The sequence below is a fragment of the Molossus molossus genome, unplaced genomic scaffold (assembly GCF_014108415.1).
Source record: "Molossus molossus isolate mMolMol1 unplaced genomic scaffold, mMolMol1.p scaffold_m16_p_3, whole genome shotgun sequence".
Classification (NCBI taxonomy): domain Eukaryota; kingdom Metazoa; phylum Chordata; class Mammalia; order Chiroptera; family Molossidae; genus Molossus; species Molossus molossus.
This window is the reverse complement of record NW_023425366.1, coordinates 68,368,777-68,386,545: the sequence shown is the minus strand read 5'-3', so window position 1 is coordinate 68,386,545 and position 17,769 is coordinate 68,368,777. Positions and strand designations below refer to the sequence as shown.

The window sequence follows — 17,769 nt, the reverse complement described above, 5'->3', positions numbered from 1 at the left end:
GCATATGGTATGACATACAAAACAGTGAACTTACAAATTGTAGCTCTGGATACGTAGCATTAATAGAGATAAGTTCCATGTAGTTGGCAAAACCCTCATTGAGCCAAATATCATTCCACCATTCCATTGTGACCAGGTTACCAAACCACTAGGAGGTAAAAACTCAAAGTTATTGAAAGTTAAAAAATATAGAAAATTGTTAACTATAGCAAAAACATAATGGATGCTAACTTCCTTCTTTAGTAATTAAGGCTTTTTCTCTACCTTTGCTACCTTTTCCTCTCTAAATCATTTCCTTTTATTGCAGAAAATTTCAACCTTTTTTTTAAATCACATGGCACACATAGACTAGTTACTAAAATTCTGCAGCACACTAAAAATATATATTTTTTGCCAATCTGACAAAAAAAAAAGTATGATTTTGATTCATTCACGTTGGATGGCTATTGTGTTGGCTGTTGTCATTTTTTTTTTTTATTTGTCACTCTAAGGAAAAAGAGGTCAGTGCCCTTGACTAAATAGTCAGATAACGCATGTTTTAAAAATTCCTGCAGGACACCAGTGTGCTGCGGCACATCAGTTAGAAATTGCTGTTCCGATGAGTCCCCTGCCTTCTTGTTGCACCACCACATTTTTGCTTGCTTTTTTGTGTGTGCCCATTGCTTCCGGCTCTCTAACTTCCATTCTGTCCTCTGAGTACTTCCTAGCTATTAGATTTGATAACCTGGAAGAAAATAAAACAATCTGTGGATTTTTTTCTTGCATAACAACTATCATCTCAGCTTGTCCTTGATATATGATAATGATCTAAGGAAAAATGTAAGCCAAAATGTCCTTGGTGAAGTTACCTCTTTATATTAATAGCAGGTACTTTAGAGAATCATAAGAATTCATTTAGGACATTCAAATTTTGTTGTTAGCCTCTACCCTGACGTTTTCAGGAACTAACTTGGCCACTTAAGGGAATAAAGTTCTGAGATTTTAACTATATATATAACATAAAAAGGATGTATAAGGGTAATCTAAATAGAAATTTACCCTTGACCTATATTTGATTTGTAACACCAGTTTTAAATATTACTACTCTCTCATATACGTTTATATTTTATTTATTTGTTTAGCCTATATGCCAATATATAGCCAATACAGTACATCTAGCTTAGCTATTTTAGGATTGCCATCTCCAGAAGGATGAAAAATTCTAAGATTCGGAAGAGCCTTGTTCCAGTTATAGAGCATAGCAGCTACATCTGTAGCTTTTAGAAAATGTTTGAGCTCTATTTCTTTTTTGATGACTCTCAGATCATTTTGCAAGTGGACACCAATCTTCCTAAGGGCATCTGTGAGAAGGAACAGGAGGTGCTTCCTCAATTTGAGAAGTGATGAAATGAGAAATACAGGTTAAGCTGATTCTGGCCACTTTTTCAGTTAGCAAAAGTAGTTTGTTTATTCATTCAATAAGTATCTATTAAGAACTTATGTTCCTGGTACCATGCCATACGTTAGAAATGTAAATGCATATAATACAGCCTCTGCCTCGATACAAATGATGGAGGTCAACCAGTAGACAGATAAATGCAAAAGCATTTTTGGTGCCATGATCAGTATCTGTACACGGAACAGAGGATTCCAGGAGGCAAGAATCAGTTCTGCCTGGCATATGTAGATTAGTTAGGAAATTATTCATTTCCTGAGTCTTGTAAGTGGCCCTTGGGTATGTTGCGACTGTGTACTCTAGGCAGGTCAGCAGGAGCAAAAGCATAGAGGAGCAACACAACCTGGCATGTTCAGAAAATGGCAGTAATCTGGGATGGCTAAAGCTTAGGGTGTCACTAAGAGATGAAGCTGGAGAGGTGGAGAGGGGCTGTGTCATGGGGGCCTTGTACGCCACCCTATGGACCCTTGACTCACCCAGTTGGCATCGGGAGTCTTTGCCAGGGTTTTACACAGAGGAGTAACATGGTCATATAGAGACAGAATAGTCAAGCCAAAAATTCCATTGCAGCCTACTGCTTCAGCCTTCCACAAAGAGAAACTATTAAAGGAAAACTCAGAGGGAGCATGGGGATTCAGAGGTAGACTCTCCGACCGTTTCCCTAGAACCACTGGATAGAGAGATTAGGAATCCCTAGACTCAATTAAGTGCTTTAGAGCTATCAGTAACTAATAATCAAAAATCCTTCTGATGGGACAGTGGGGAGACCCTGAATCCCAGAGAGCTGCACGCATGTTCCCATACGGCAGTGCTGTGCATGGCCCCTGTGTAACTGGGTGCTTAGCTTACTGCTTACAAAAACAAAAACAAGACACTCTATGGTGATGATAAAGATAAAGTTAAATATTGAAAGTAAGAGACATTACCAGATTCTACACTGGCGTGATATTTCTCTACATGGTGAAAAAGAATTTCTAGGACCCTTAGTAATTCACAGTGCACTGGGGATTTTCAGAAATGAAATATAGTAGAAATAGTCTCTGATATCTGTAGTACTACTTTTATAGTTCCATTAGTTCATATTTGTAAGACAGTGTTGATAAGTGGGCCTTAAAAGTCTTACTCCGCAAGAAATGGTAGCAGTAGTAGTGGTCATTGTCATCATCATTAATAACTTACATTATTGAGTGCCTACTGTATGACAGGAACAGACAGTTACCTGTAATCCTTACAACAGCTTCAAGAAGCAGGAACTATTATCAACTTAATAATATAGACGAGGACACTTAAGTTTAGAGAGTTAGACAATGTGTCCAGGTCTAAGCCTGCGATTACTTAGACTTGAGGTACTTCATTATGGCCATATATTCACAGGTTTCAACCAAAGAGAGATTGATTTTGCCCTAAATTAGAATGTCACAGAACTAAGGGGTAGAAGAAGAAATATATTTAATAGAAATCTTGTTTTGAAGGGTTTTCAATTCTTTGTTCTGTGTATCTACTTAGTTCCTACCTTTCTTTACTGAAAGTCATTTGAAGACTTTACCCTGAAGGGTTTTAGAGAACATAGTGACTGCTTCTCTCATGATAAAACTCCTGTAAGAGTCCCGTAGTCTAGAGCTGGAGCCCTCTGCTACTTGACATACTGTCCTTGGTTTGGTAATCCATAACGTCCCCTCTAGAGGTAAACTATTATAATTTTATGTTGTTTCTGGAAGATTGGTGGTGTTCTGTATAATGCTCTTTTGGACTGTCACTAAAAAAATGTCATGAGTGCCAAGTACCTGGTGTGCTAATTCATGGGCTATGACTGTGGTGACCCACAATTTATCAGAAGCAGAAGAGGTCTTGGGATCAAAGAGTAGTGATGTCTCTCTATATGTGATGAGGCCCCAATTTTCCATGGCTCCAGATCCAAAGTCAGGAATAGCAACTAGATCTAAAACATAAGAACAACCACACCTGATTATTATGGCTTCCACACCAGCGGTGGAATTTGCTTCCTCTTCAAATACATTTTCTAAAAGCATCAAGATTATCTTAACATTGACATTATGTCTTGTAGTTGCACTAAAAATAATCAGTACCCTTCTCAAGTAGAATATATTCTATCAATACAGTTTTAGTTATAGATGAAGTAACTTATTGACATTTAAACTTTTTTTTTAAGTGCTAGATTCTGAAAATATCATGCGTCCATTACTGCTAAAAAAATGTTATTTATAAACACTAATGTATTTTTATTAGTATACTGAAAACTTTGAAAATCAAAGGTGTCAGATAATTTTTAATATGTTTGAGATTTATCAAAACATATAATGAACTCATTTCTACAAAATGAGAAAGAAACAGGGTTTTAATTTTAGGAAACATCTTTTAGGAGCAATCTCTATAGTCAATAATGCAATGCATATTTCAAGCACATATGGCCTCTCTTTTGAGCAAATGTCCTTTAAGGCAGTAGAGGGAAAAGCTGTGAGCATCAATTCTTTTTCACCTCAATTTCTTCTCAACACTGATATTTCCTCTACCTCTTATCTAAGTCATGAGGGGTGGGGGATGAAGTTTAATCATCTTTAAGCAACACAGGTATAATGTATGTTAACTTGTATCCATGTGTGTGTGTGTACATCCTTTGCCACTGACTTCATGTAGGTTAGAAATTAATATTTCTGGCTAATATTTAATCTTAGTTTTTTAAAATTCTGAGAGGCTATTTTGGAAGAAGTACTGTTCAGCTAAAAAGAAAGGTAATTTTTTTTCTTTAAGTTTGTAATGAACTATGTCATTTGGCTTGAATGGCATTGTCTGGAATTAGTACCAGTTAATTCCAGTATATAAAAACAAATACTTATAAGAAAATATAGAAGTAGATTGGCACTGATAAAGATTTGCACTCATTAGCACTTCAAATGTGGGAATGTCTCCTTTTCTAAATTGCACTGTTTTTTTTGTTTCGTTTTTTACCTGTTAGTTGAATTCTTTCTCATAGCCATTACAGGCACTTGAATCTGCTCTATTTTTTCTTAAGCTGGGTGCTCATTTTTAGTTAGTTTTAAAATACATTTCATACACAAGGTTGGATTTTTCAAGAACAACATAAGATTGTTGTTTGCTGTTATTTGATCTTTCCTTGACTTTTGACATAGAGAACAGCAGTGGATTATGGGTACCTGAATTTAGTGTATCTGTGCTAAGGGGTATATACAACTGGCACTCTAATAATACAGTGAGACTCAGAAACTAAAGGAATAGCTCTTGATGTCTTTTAATGTTCCCTTTTATCTTCTCTAAAAAATAAAAAAATTGCATGGAGGTTGTGGGCAAAGGAGAAGAAGGATATGATAAGGAGTATTTCCTAATGTTCCAAAGGAAAAGAAATGTTTTGTCACTGTCAGAAACACTTAAAAAGTAATCTATATAAGTTATAAAATTAAGTCATAGTTTTTCTATGTTCTGCAACATTATAAAAATTACAACTTTTAATCTCTAAGATAGAAAATTAAAACCAAGATAGACTATGTCTATTTTCTTACATAAAGATCTACTACCACATTTAAATTATCTATTTCCTTCAAATATATATATTTTAATCTGCACCACAGTCTCTTATCTGCCAACCTCAACTACGCAACAGATAACAGATGAAGGGACAATTCTCAGCTATTTACATAAATCTTTGGCAAGTTTTATAAAACATTGCTGGTCTTGTAGAAATATGGTATAAAAAAAAAATGTGCTCCAGAAAATTCATCAAAATCTGATAAAAGAATAGAGAAATGATCCACACTACTTGGGCTTCTCATAATATTTTCTATACCCAAGGACTATATCTGCAGTACAAATTATTGCTTCCTGGGCTAAATGAACCTCCTCAGTGCTCATTTAAATCACATATGAAGGGGGGAAATCAAAGCACATTCTATAAGTAACAATAAAGATGACGATGTGGAATTTGAACCTACCCAGCTTTGGGAGTGGATAGTTGATATCGAAGTAATTTTCATAAAAATCAAGTAACTTCAATGATGCCTCCAAAGCATAATGAGTTTGACTCCATTTATCTGGGGATGCATAGATGGACACCTGCAAAATGTTGATCAGAAAAAGTGGTCTTTAAATGACAGATACCTGGTATAATGCCATTTCTAACAACCCTCGCCCAAAGAAAGGCGGGCTACATTTTTCAGAAATTATTGAGATACCATTAAAGCATATTGTCGATAGAGGATAAGATGTTCTGTAAAGTATTAAAGCAAAACCACTCATGAAAATTATAAACAACCCTGCATCTTCTGTCACAATCCCTTCCCTACGTGCTAATTGTAAATTTCAAGCTATTAACATATTTTATCTTGAGAGTCCACTTAAGCTTATTAGTATCATGTACGCTTGAGAACTACCCTTCCAAAACTATGACTATTAGCAGAATTCAAATAAAACATAGTTTTATGAGGTGGGAGAGCCTTTAAGAATTTATTGAATCCATCCTCCCCTTCCCCTTCCTGGTCAAGTTTACTTTAAACTCAAAAATGGCCCAAAATATTTATTGACTCTCCTCAAAGCAACTAGCGATGAAGTAGAAAAAATAGTTAGATTCCGATTTCCTTCATTGTTGTCTATGTCCATTGGTTATGCATACATGCATATAAGTTCTTTGGTTCATCTTGTCCATCCCCCCCAGACCCCTCCTCTGAGGTTTGTCAGTCTGAACCGTACTATAGGAAGGATATGTTATTGACCACCATGTTTTGATGGATTACCAAAATGACCACTGTGTTAAAAAGCTTACATGTAAATCTAAATTAGTCCTCTCAATAACATGAAGTATTATCTTTATGGAGATTAAGTAACATGCTCCAAGTCACCCATGTAGAATGCTGTAGACCTGGGACATGAATCCAAGGAAACTGCTGTCGTCTGAATAAAGTGCCCTCTGACCCCTCACATGTCTGTGTCTGTGTGCAGACAGACCCAGGTGCAGAGAGGCCATGATAAAGATACATTGTTCATAATACATCTACATTTCCTTAGGCATAATATGTATGTAAATTATAATAGCCATTTTATACCTATTTTTCATAAGCATTATTTTCTGATTCTTTGAATACATTTTTATGTAGATCATTTGGTTCCTCGGGGTAAGGAGTTCTTTTGTATTTGTATTTTTAATGTCTCTACTGATGTTTGTAAAACTTTATAAAATAAATTATTAGGTATTGTACATTTTTACAAACAAGGAAGACCTTCTTTCATTGAGGAAAGCAAATAGAAACAATGTGAAAGTACTGAAATAAGGTGCTGATATAAAAATCCAATATTGTACCTCCAGGCAATATAGTATGATGTAATTATTAATATAGTATTACAGAAAAATATGTCATGACATTTAGTTTTTATTGTATGTTACAGTGAAGATTGAGTTAAAACAGTTACATATTATTTTGTAAAAAGTATATATGGTATGTAATGTTACTGTATATATACTGTCATATACTGACATACATATAGAAAATAGTTGGAAGGTATAAACTAGTATTATTAGTAATTATATCCTGATAGTGGGATTATGGTAATGCATTTTATTTTCTACCTATTCCTAGTTTGTAAAATAAGCATGCTACTTTGATAATAAGAAACAAAGCTTAAGAAAATAAAGAGAAGCTCATGGCCCTCAGGATGCTATCCTGTGCTGCGTATGAAATTGGATCTCAGTCTTACCTTGACCCCTGATGAGGATGTCCCACTCACAGACTTGAAATCACAAACTATGTAGGCTACAAGGTATGTACTCATTTTTACAGTTGTTTCAAAATGATCTTCCAAGAGGCCTCCTTCAAGTTCAATTGTCTTAACCTACAGGAAGGAAGAGTCAGTATTTGAAAGCTGGAGTATTTTAAAACAATGTCTACGGCTTAAGCCAAGTGAGTGAGAGAAGAGCCTACCACCCTGAAGGCCACCTGATGCCCTTTGAGGAGACAGTGGCCTCTCATAACATTCTGTGACCTCCTCTCCCTTTATTTTTCTTATCCCTGGACTTTCTTGAAGACACAATGCATACTTTTGGGATCCCAAAATGTGTGTCAATCTTATTCTGTTGCCTGAAAATACAAAAACATCTTAGATGCTTCCACTTTCTGGAAATGCAATAATCTCCAAATTGGCATAAATTCAAGTCTGCACTTCTGAGGAAAAATACCAGAGAATGGCCCCTTTCCCTTTGTTATGTAATAAATAAATCTGTGTTGCAGAAGGGACTGGGAAGCAAAACTATGCTAGATGCGTTGCAGTATCTTCTGATCCTCTTACTATGTGAGGTAGGTGTTATTTCACGGGGGAGGAAACAGTCTCAGAAAAGTGAACTGAATTCTCCATGATCACGAGGCAAGATCCGCAGCAAGACCAAGATGTGGATGTAACCGTGTGACTCTGGAGACATTGCTCATTCTTTCAGCCGCCGTGTGACAGCTTTCGTCACCGTCTTATTTTTATCTTTACTTCATTGATTCCACAGTGAAAGCAGTCAGGCCAAGGAGGTCATTAGTAATTTAAGCTTCTGCCTATGTACTGAGGAAGCAAAAGTTTTAAGCCTGCAGACTCGTCAGCTACATCTATCAAATTCACTAAATAATTACTGAATTCTATCTTTATTTGCTCTGGAGAGCTTGTCCCAGAGATGATCTTCAATGTGGTACAATACCCCTAAATACTAAAAGGATCAGGTTCAGTAATCTGAACGTGCTGCTTTCTTCAAATTGGTAATACCTTTGGGGCTAGCTTGCTCTGCTCCCCACACCCTCTCTCCCTTTTCAAGGTGTCAGGTGGTGGCAGTGCTAGCCAGGGCTTCCTGAGCATGTTTTCTGTGTTTGGCTAAGATTGCAGTTTGCTTTGGCAAGAGACAATAGCTTGAAATATTACCATAAACTGCCTAGCCGACTTCAATGACAGATGTTTGTGCTATTAAATTCTACAGAATTCAATTCTACAGATTTCTATCAAAGAATTCAGTTCCTAAGTTCCAATAAAGCAGAAGACACTGACTGAATAGTCTAAGTAAGTTAGTATGTACAGGGCTGTAATTTACCTCTGTTCACCTAATAGTAATCTCTTTTTAAAAATTTTTTTTGTTATGAGTCTGATTCAACAGGAGTATGGTTACATACTCCTAGCAGAAGAGAAGGTTTTGGTGGGGGCCAGGGAGAGGGTATTGATGGTAGTCCTCTAACCAAACTTGACAGTGAAACCATTTAGGCAAGCATGTGCAGGAGCGGGCGGCGGAGGACGCAAGGCTGTGGCACTATGGGGAAACGAGAGTCTGTGACACTCGACATCTGATGGCAAAGATGGTCAGGAGGCAGATGGGCATTCCCACTGAGTTTTCCCCATATAAAGATGTACCCATGGAGGCTGAATTTTGTTCAGGAACCTGTAATGACCCATGTAGATTAACATTGCCTTAAATGGAAGTGTATGGGTGTTAGTGTGAGTTCATCCGTTGATGATGTACGCTCCAAGTATAAAACGCTGCTAGACACGGATTTAGCTATTTTTTCAACACTGGCACAACTCTACTTGCATAGCGTCATCAGCAGGTGTGTGTTTCTTTAAAGAATAAAGGGGACAAAAAAATGCCCCAAAGATACGCATCCTCTACCAGTGCTTGGCTGCCCACTTCTTCCCTTAAATCTTGTATTTTTAACTAAACACATTGAGAATTTAGTATGTGTTGCTTCTTCCCGCCAGTCCATAACCCATCCTAAGTGCTGCAACTGTTATTATCCAGAGTGTATGATTGTGGCATTACTTCAATTCTCCTTTTTTTTGGGCTAGCCATAAAAGTCTGGGTTGGGCATGTCAATGAGGAGCAGAACGTTAAGCCAATATTTGCTAAAAATGGCATGATCCAGAGAACTGGTCCAGACAACTGAAGCAATGCAAAGATTCAAGGATTATATAAAATATTTTCAAAGTGTTCACTTATTTTTTAAAAATATAAAAAATTACTGGATATTTCTAAAAATAAAAAGTCTAAACTCTACTATAACAAAATGGAAATTTATGTTTGCGTTACATTTTAATTAACAGACTTTATGAACTGTATTTTTACTTTAGCCTCCATGGTTATTCACATGAAAAATTTTATTAATAAAAAGCTGCCAGCAAAGAGACTGAACTAAGCTTTGCACAGTAGACTTAAAGTTAAGGTAGCAGATCATTTGTACCTGAAAATGAAAAGACTAATTAAATCGCTATCTTTACAATCTTGGAAAATATAGAACATGTGTTAAATGGAGTGTTATCATTGTTCCCCATGATCTGCTCTGCCAGTATTTCAGAGTAAATATCTTTTCCAACATTAAACAGAAATCTGGAAAATTTGGCATCTAGCTTATCAGCGCTCCCCTTCACCCATGGGGCCAGTCATTGTTCAGGGCAGAGAGGCCGGGTGGGCGGGGGGGGGGGGGGGGGGGGGGGGGCACTTGCAGGCTCCCGATGACCCGGCTGCTTTCTGCGCTGCTCGTCAGGGGAGCCTGACTTCTGTCCTCCTTCACTGGTCGTGATGGGGAAACACTTTACATTTTGTTCAACAACACAAATGGCAAGCACAGCTTTAGTGATGAAATATCAAATGATATTCAGGGTCCACTGTGTCTTTCAGAGTCTCTGTATTTTCAGTACAAATATGGGCCAAATAAAAGTGTTCAAAGGTCTCTTTCAATTAAAAAAAAAGTCTATAACCACACTAAATAATTTTTATAAATAATTGTAAGAACTACCACTGGAACTTGAAGAACAAAAATAGATTTCTAAGTTCCAGCGCAGAAGACTATTTGGAATGGGGCTCAGGCAGCGTCTTTAGACCCTTTCCACTCCCAGCATGGTCCCTGGACCAGCAGCAATGGCATCCATCACCTGGGAGCTTGTTAAAAAGACAGAATTTGGGGCCTCATCACAAGACTGACAATCAGAATCCGAGTTTTAACAAGATCCTCAGATGATTCATGTTCACATGAAAGTTTGAGAAGCACTGCTCTACGTGATTCTGAATCTCATCTCTGGCCTAGTCACACTGATGTAAAGGAACAATGTTTCTATATGAACACAAAGAAACTATAAATCACTTTGTTTTTTGTTTTTAAGCTTCTGATGTAACAATGCCCCAAACAAAATAATGTTAAGTCTAGGAATGGAGTTATTAAATAATATATAAGATAAAACAAATTAATGGCTGAGGTCTTGAAAAAAAAGGAAATATTTCAAAAAGCAACACAACAAAGACAAAGGTTCAACTTGAGACTGACAATACCTTTGGCATGTTAGATAATGCAATGTGTCGGCTCTCTCTTCTTATCTTGATGGAGAAGTTGGCCTTGAACAATGGTTCGTCAAAGCAAGGGAAAGCCATTCGTGCTTCGGTTGGTTCAAAATCTGTGACTGCAATTGTTCTGCGAAAAGAACAACCCCCAGGCGGAATACATAAGTAAAACCAAGAAAAATGAATTTTTACCCTCAGAACACAGCTTATCAGTCCTGGAGGTGACATATTTAATTTTTCAAACTATAATCTTAGAGAATCCAGGATTTCTATTTTTCAAGTAAACAAGGGTACATTTTAGTTTAGTAGCTGCCAATTGTGAATAATGCATGGTACTGGGCACTCTACTTAACGTGATTTCCTTCACTCTTGTAGCACACAAGGATTTAAGGCGTAGAGAATTGGAGTGACCTTACCAGGGTCCTTAGCTAGTAAGTGGCTGAGATAGGCATGTCTAGTCAATTTGTGGTCAAAATTGACTAAGAAATTAGTAGGTCAGTGTCATCTCGAGCCTATGGGATCTCAATCAGACATATGAATAATTATGGGTCATATCTTAGGATGTGTTCCCAGGAAGCAGACCCTGATTTATTAAGAACATGCTGCCAAGAGAAAAGGGAGTGAGGGAGCCAGGCCAGGTTCCAGCTTCAGCCCGATCCCCAGGAGCTCTGGAATGGAAGCTCCACCTTCAGGTTTTCCCCTGCTGGAGGCAAGGAGCTGGGCTTCCATGTTCCTGAACTGTGGTTGGCTAAGAACCTCCCTGGGGAACCTCAGGCCCCAGATAGTTCTAGCTCCCTCTGCTTGCTAGCAAAGCAGCTCCAGTCTTCAGACTATAACATAGACACATCACCTTGATAATGCCTGCAATTGTGTAATTCAGACTGCAAAAGATCAGCTATCAGGATAATCATAACAAGAGTCAGAAATAGCCTGCAGCTAATTATGGGTGGCATGCTGGAATTCTTCTAGCTCTTACTCCAAAAAAGTTGCCCCTCCAATTTCCCATGTCTTCTAAAATGATATCCATAAAATGCATTTCCTTTGGGTAGAGCCTTTGTCACTTGAAAAAAATTTAAGAGAAGCCATCACAGTCACATGCCTTAGTGGAAAGAAGTTGATAGGTTTTCTATTCAGTACTATGCTAGACCTGAGACCAGGCCCCTAAAAATTGAGGATGCAATGAGGGGAAACATCCCAAAGGGGGTGGGCGAAAGAGATGGGCCTGGAGAAGGGCTGTCCTAAGTGGACGGCTGGGGCTGTGGGGTGGGTGCGTGAGCCCCCTACAGGGCAGTGAGTACCTAAGGTGCAGAAGGGAAGAGGAAGTACATAGCAGACGCTGCTCAAGTTGCCTGCTAACACCTATTCCCCTTCTTCAGTTCCAACAGAAACTTGATATTTTTTGGGAAGGCAATGTATCTTGAGACTATCTTGCAACTTGGTAGGCATATGACTCGTGGCCTAGTTGAAGTCATTGGGTGGGAAAGCTTTGAAAAAGGGGCCAGACTCAGCTGGAATGTTCCTTTTTGCCTTTTTCTCTCCTCCATTTCCCCTTTCTTCCTGCCTGGAATGTGCACTTGATGCCCAGAGATGCACAAATCATCTTGTATTAGGAGGACAGCCATACGCCAGTGTGGCTGAGCGGAAAGGGGAGTCTGGGTCCCAGACAGCACTGAGAAGCACTGCAGCAAGCCTGAGTGCTCTACTTCTGGACTTCCTTTTTCACCAGAAAAGTAACCCCCTATGTGTCGAGCCATTGTACTTGATGTTCCCTAACTGTCCCTTGAACACAAGTGATAAAAGGTGGTAGAGCACTGAAACCAGGCTACTCTTCCCTCCCAGATGGACCCCGGCTCTGGACAACCCATTATCCTCTCTCTCTCTCACCTCACATAACCAATTTGTCAGCAAATTCTGTCTGTTTAACTCTCCAAAAGAAATGCCAAGTTCAATCACTTTTTCCATAAGGCACTACCACTAGCCTGGCCCAAGCCACTGTTTCTTGCCTGAACTGTTGTAATGTCCTCCTAAATGCTTACTCTTCTTCTAGTTTTTCCTCTCTAGGATGGATCCTCAACATACACTCGATCTTTGTAAGTGCAGATCAAATCAGAACCTGCCAATAACCTCCCACTGCACTGAAGTAAAAGCCTCCACTCCCGACAAGAGTCTCAAAGTGATCTGACTCCTTTCAACTCTACTTCTCTCTCTTGCTCATGCTCTTCAAGCCACACCGGCTTCTTTTCTCAATCGGCCCCACCTTACAGACTTCATACTTGCTGTTCCCTTTTCTGGGGACACTTTGCTCTAATATGTACTCATGATTGTGTTCTTTAAAAAAAAAAATTAAATGCACCTCTTTGACAAAGACTTCCCTGACCACTCAGCTAAATTAGTCCCAACCCCAGCCACACTCTTCATTACAGCACCTTGTTTTATTTCTTTCATAACATTTATCACTTACCTTGTCCATATCACCACTATATAGCCAGAGTCTAGAACAGTGCCAGGCATAAAGCACGTACCCAATAAACATGAGCTGATCAAATAAACAGTGTTTCTCAGTTCTCCAAACAGCCTGGCTCCTGCCTCCTGGATTTGAGTCATGGTGTTTCCTGGGCAATCTACGTACTTTCATTTCCCCTCTACCTATCCGAATCTCACATTTCCTTCTGCCCAGATCAAGGCTCACCTCCTTTGAGAAGCCTTCCCTATTTCAGCTCTCTCTGCACTGACCATCCTTTCCTATAGCATATAAACATATTTGTCTAGCCCGGCTGGTGTGGCTCAGTGGTTAGGCATCAACCCATGCACCAGGAGGTCACTGGTTCGATTCCCATTCAGGGCATATGCCCAGTTTGTGGGCCCAATCCCCAGTGGGGGGCATGTAGGAGGCGGCCAGTCGATGTTCTCTTTCATCGATGTTTCTATCTCTCTCTCCATCTCCCTTCCTCTCTCTCTAAAATCAATAAAGAATAAATAAATAAACAAACAAACAAACATATCTGTATATTACAGTCACACTGGCTTCTCCTCCCAGTTATTCTCCTCATTCTCCCTCCAGCAGTTTATGCTTCTGCTGAATGCTTCCCAGCTTAATGCAATCTCCTTAAGAAACAGTAGAGCTTCTCCTTCTTCCTAGTTCACCACAGTTTATTGGACTTTTCATAATGATTGCTGAAGTATGCTCCCGGCAAAGAAATGGAATGCATTGAAGAAAGCATAACAAGAGACTGTAAACAGCTCGTGCAACATCTTACCTTGTTTCACCACCAAGAGTTCTGTATGTGCTCTTATAAAACCCTTCAAAACCATCAGCTAATTTGGCCTGAAAGTCAATAGCCACATAGTATTTCAGGTCAGCCAGAAGTTTCTCTGGAACCAGCAGAGCAATTTGTTGATGAGCAGGATAATTCAAAACATTCAACTTTTTTCCTGGTTTCCTGTATCTCAAATCTTCCTCCGAATGAAGGGTGACATTCATGATCTCAAGGTCTTTGCTGTGTAAGATGATAAATTGGGTGGCATCTCTGACTAAGACTTCAATCTTCTCAGATGCAACAAAGTCCAGGGAGGTGAGATTTGGATGGACAAAAAGGTCATAGTGGAGGGGAATTACCACGTTGGGGAGCCTTAGCTCACGCCAAGGAAATGACTCCCCATTGGTGGCTACTGGGAAAGTCCCAGGGTCCTTACTGAACTGATCACTAGATGGCATTGAGAACAGAGAACAAATGCATATGTTGGGTAGTATGATTGCTGCGCAATAAAATACTACGTAACCGTTAAATATTAGCTTTATGTGTAAACTAACCATTGCAGAGAATGGAATATTAAATCTATTTTCTAGAAGACAAGTTACTCTCCAGGCTAAATCCCACCGTTCTTCATAGCACCATATCAGCTCGTTACGTCAAACAGGATCTGAACAGTGTCTTCATAACTGGTTTTAATCTAGAAGGGGGAAAAACATTTTTAGCATGAAAAAGGTTTTTCAAGTCATAAATAAAACCTTAAAAAAAATAAAAGGATATGTGTGAATGGGAAAACCCGTTCTCTGTCAGAATCAGGCAAAATATCTGCAAAATAAAGTAGAAATTGAGCTATCATCTAGTTATTACAAATACAATTTTTTTAGAGCTCAAATGAAAAGACTCTGCCTTAAAATCGTATGGAATGAATCCCCTCTGCATTTCTGTACACTGAGCAGAAGGAAGGTGTGTAAATTCTTTGCATGTTAAATCCTTCTAACATTTGGCTACATCATTCTAAGAGTAGCTTGGATACCTGAACATGAACTGCACAGGTGTCTCTATTTTGTCTTCCTAAGTCACAAAGAATATATTCTGTGGATACCAGATATTAATATTAATATCTTTACCTGTTTCAATAAATAACACATATGAATGGCCTTATTCTATGACTATTAGTATAAAAGATGCTAGTCAAACTAGATGTTTACCCTTGGATTATTTCTAATATATTACAAGCTATGGAAATAAAATTTGAGTTTATAATATTCTAACTGACAATATTTTAAAAATTGTTTTGGTCATTTTCATTGTAGCTACGACTGAAAATACAAAATGAGCTGAATTCACTGCCTCTGTAAATAGAACTAAGATTATTTCTTCTTATTAGAAGGGTAAAGCTATCAAAAGCATAAAATTAGAACAACATAATTAACGTCCGTGAATCAGGTCTGAATCCCACCCCGCCACCTGCCTCTGCCAACTTCCTCTCTACTTCAACTTAAACCCATGAATGGTTTCTTCAATTTCTTTTTTATCATTAATAAGTTCTTTAGAATTAATTATCTGAACAATTCTTCAATTTTCCAATTTGCACTATTAATGTAGATCGACAGGAATTCTTGAAGGAACAAAGACAAAGAAGAATAAAAATAACAGTTAAATTATTTTTTTGACAAGTATTAATTATGACTACCAAATCTCAATGTTCCAGAAAACTCTGATACATAAAACCCAAAAATAAATTAATTAAAGTAAAAATAAACAAAGAGCTCCAGAAAAAAGAAAACAAAACAAAACAAAGCTAGTCTATTAGTTTGAATTTCCGATGGTTTGAAAAATGAAATTGCTTATTTGTTAAGTCTTAGATTTGGGAGTCAGAGTACCTGGATTCTAATACTAGCTCCACCACATTTTCCTGTATGATCTGGGGCAAATTTCTGATTTTTTTGAGCATTAGTTTCCTCACTTATAAAATAATATAATAATGATACCATCCTTATGATGGGAGGATTAGATGAAATAACTCATGTGACGAATTTAGCACAGCACAGCGGCTAGCATATAGGAAGCATGTAAGGAACGTTAAACATTAGATTATTATTGTGGTTATTATAACTTGCATTCTCTGGCCTAAATGAAGTAGTTCTGCCCTGACTTATAGCAGCCATACTCCAAGAACGATGTACTTCTTCTGGTAAGAGTGGAGAGAAAGGCCTGGACATTTACTCATACAGCCTTTAACTTCAGAACTGCTAAGGACTGTAAATGCCAGATACTACAAGTCCTTAGTGTCCAAATAAAGAAACTGAGAGGGAGTGACTTTCCTAAAATCACACAGGACGTGTGAAGCAGGATAGAGACTAAAATACAGCTCTTTGGACTTTCCCTTTTATTGTGCTATACTGTCAATAGCATCACAGTGAACAAAACATCCTAGGATTGGAGATGCAGGTGTTGCAACAGACATTCGGGAAAAGCTAAACGATCTCCAAAAGAGAGCGAGCTCAGCAGCAGGTTCTCATCTCCAAGCACACACGTTCCAGTACAGTCATGCCAGATCCACCCCCTTGCCCTAGAGCCTCATGTCTGCCTGCAGGACCTCCTCAGTACAACAGTTTTATACTTTTAGCCTGGCTATCATCTCACTGAAAAATTCTGATTTAAAGACAAATTCAAGAGAAATGTTCATGTGTTACCTTAATCCACGCTGTTGCAGGTTTGAATGGAGGGAAATTTATTTTTGCTTTCACTTTCTATTTGGTAAGATGCAGACCGTGGCCTACTTCCTGATCATAACACTTGGCTGGTTCACTGTCACACAAGCATAAATGGGGCTCAGCACAGAAGCTTTAGTTCAGGAAACATGAGAAACTTCCAAGGGGCTTCCGAGGAAAAGCCACACAATGTCCAAGCAGGTAGGCGGCCAGCTTTTCGGTGGCTACTGCTCCTGCTGTTTTGTCTTCCCCAGCTCTTATCCCCATGTAAAAAGCCTTCAGAACCTCGCTTGTGTTTTTGAATGCCAAGTTATTATTATTTTTTTTTAATCCTCACCTGAGGATATTTTTCCATTTATTTTCAGATAGAGTGGGAGGGAGGGGTAGAGAGAGAGAGAGAGAAACATCAATGTGAAAGAGACGCATGGATTGGTTGCCTCCCGCACCACCTTGACCAGGGACTGACCGAACCTCAACCAAGGTACCTGGCCTTGACCTGAATCGAACCCGAGACCCTTTGTTCCACGGACCAAAGCTCTAACCGCTGAGCCAAACTGGCTAGGGCAGTGCTAAGTTATTTTAAGACATGCTCTTGAATTTCTCACGGTGCTGTGTCCTTATTGCTATGAAATCTGACCTCTGCCTATCTACTCTTAAGAAGGTAACTCCAAGCCTCCCAGTGACCTCCCAGTCAGCTTCTATGGCCTTTATCAGAGGAGACTGTCCTAAGCTTTTCCATGCCTATAACCTCTTGCTTCTTGGACATACAGAGATTGTACCCACACTTGTCTGTCCATTTCTCTTTATCTGCCAGGCTGAGTCGGACCTCTTCACCACCCTGAATATGAGCCTCCCACAAAGAAAACAATATGGGCCCCCACCTCCGCCCTCTGCTCTTTACTCTTTCCTTTGGAGAATGCGTTCAAGTGCCGATACGTCTCTCTTACCCTCCCTCATCCCACATTATCGTCTGCCGGTCTCTCTCCCAGGGTTCTGCTGCAGCGATTCCACAGCCGACGGATTGTCCGTGCTCCGAGGTGCTGCCAGCAGCTC

General features: G+C 38.9%; 1 protein-coding gene across 1 annotated transcript in view; it reads right to left on the bottom strand.

The window, feature by feature from the left end:
• ERAP2 (endoplasmic reticulum aminopeptidase 2) overlaps nt 1-14,702 on the bottom strand; it is a 35,633-nt gene extending 20,931 nt beyond the window's left edge. The window contains exons 1-6 of the mRNA XM_036280624.1: nt 14,009-14,702; nt 10,743-10,881; nt 7,157-7,291; nt 5,401-5,521; nt 3,220-3,374; nt 35-148 (exon numbers count right to left, since the gene is read on the bottom strand). Coding sequence (XP_036136517.1) covers nt 35-148; nt 3,220-3,374; nt 5,401-5,521; nt 7,157-7,291; nt 10,743-10,881; nt 14,009-14,565 — 1,221 coding nt within the window. The 5' untranslated portion in view covers nt 14,566-14,702. The remainder of the gene's footprint in view (nt 1-34; nt 149-3,219; nt 3,375-5,400; nt 5,522-7,156; nt 7,292-10,742; nt 10,882-14,008) is intronic.
• Nucleotides 14,703-17,769: the final 3,067 nt, after the last annotated feature.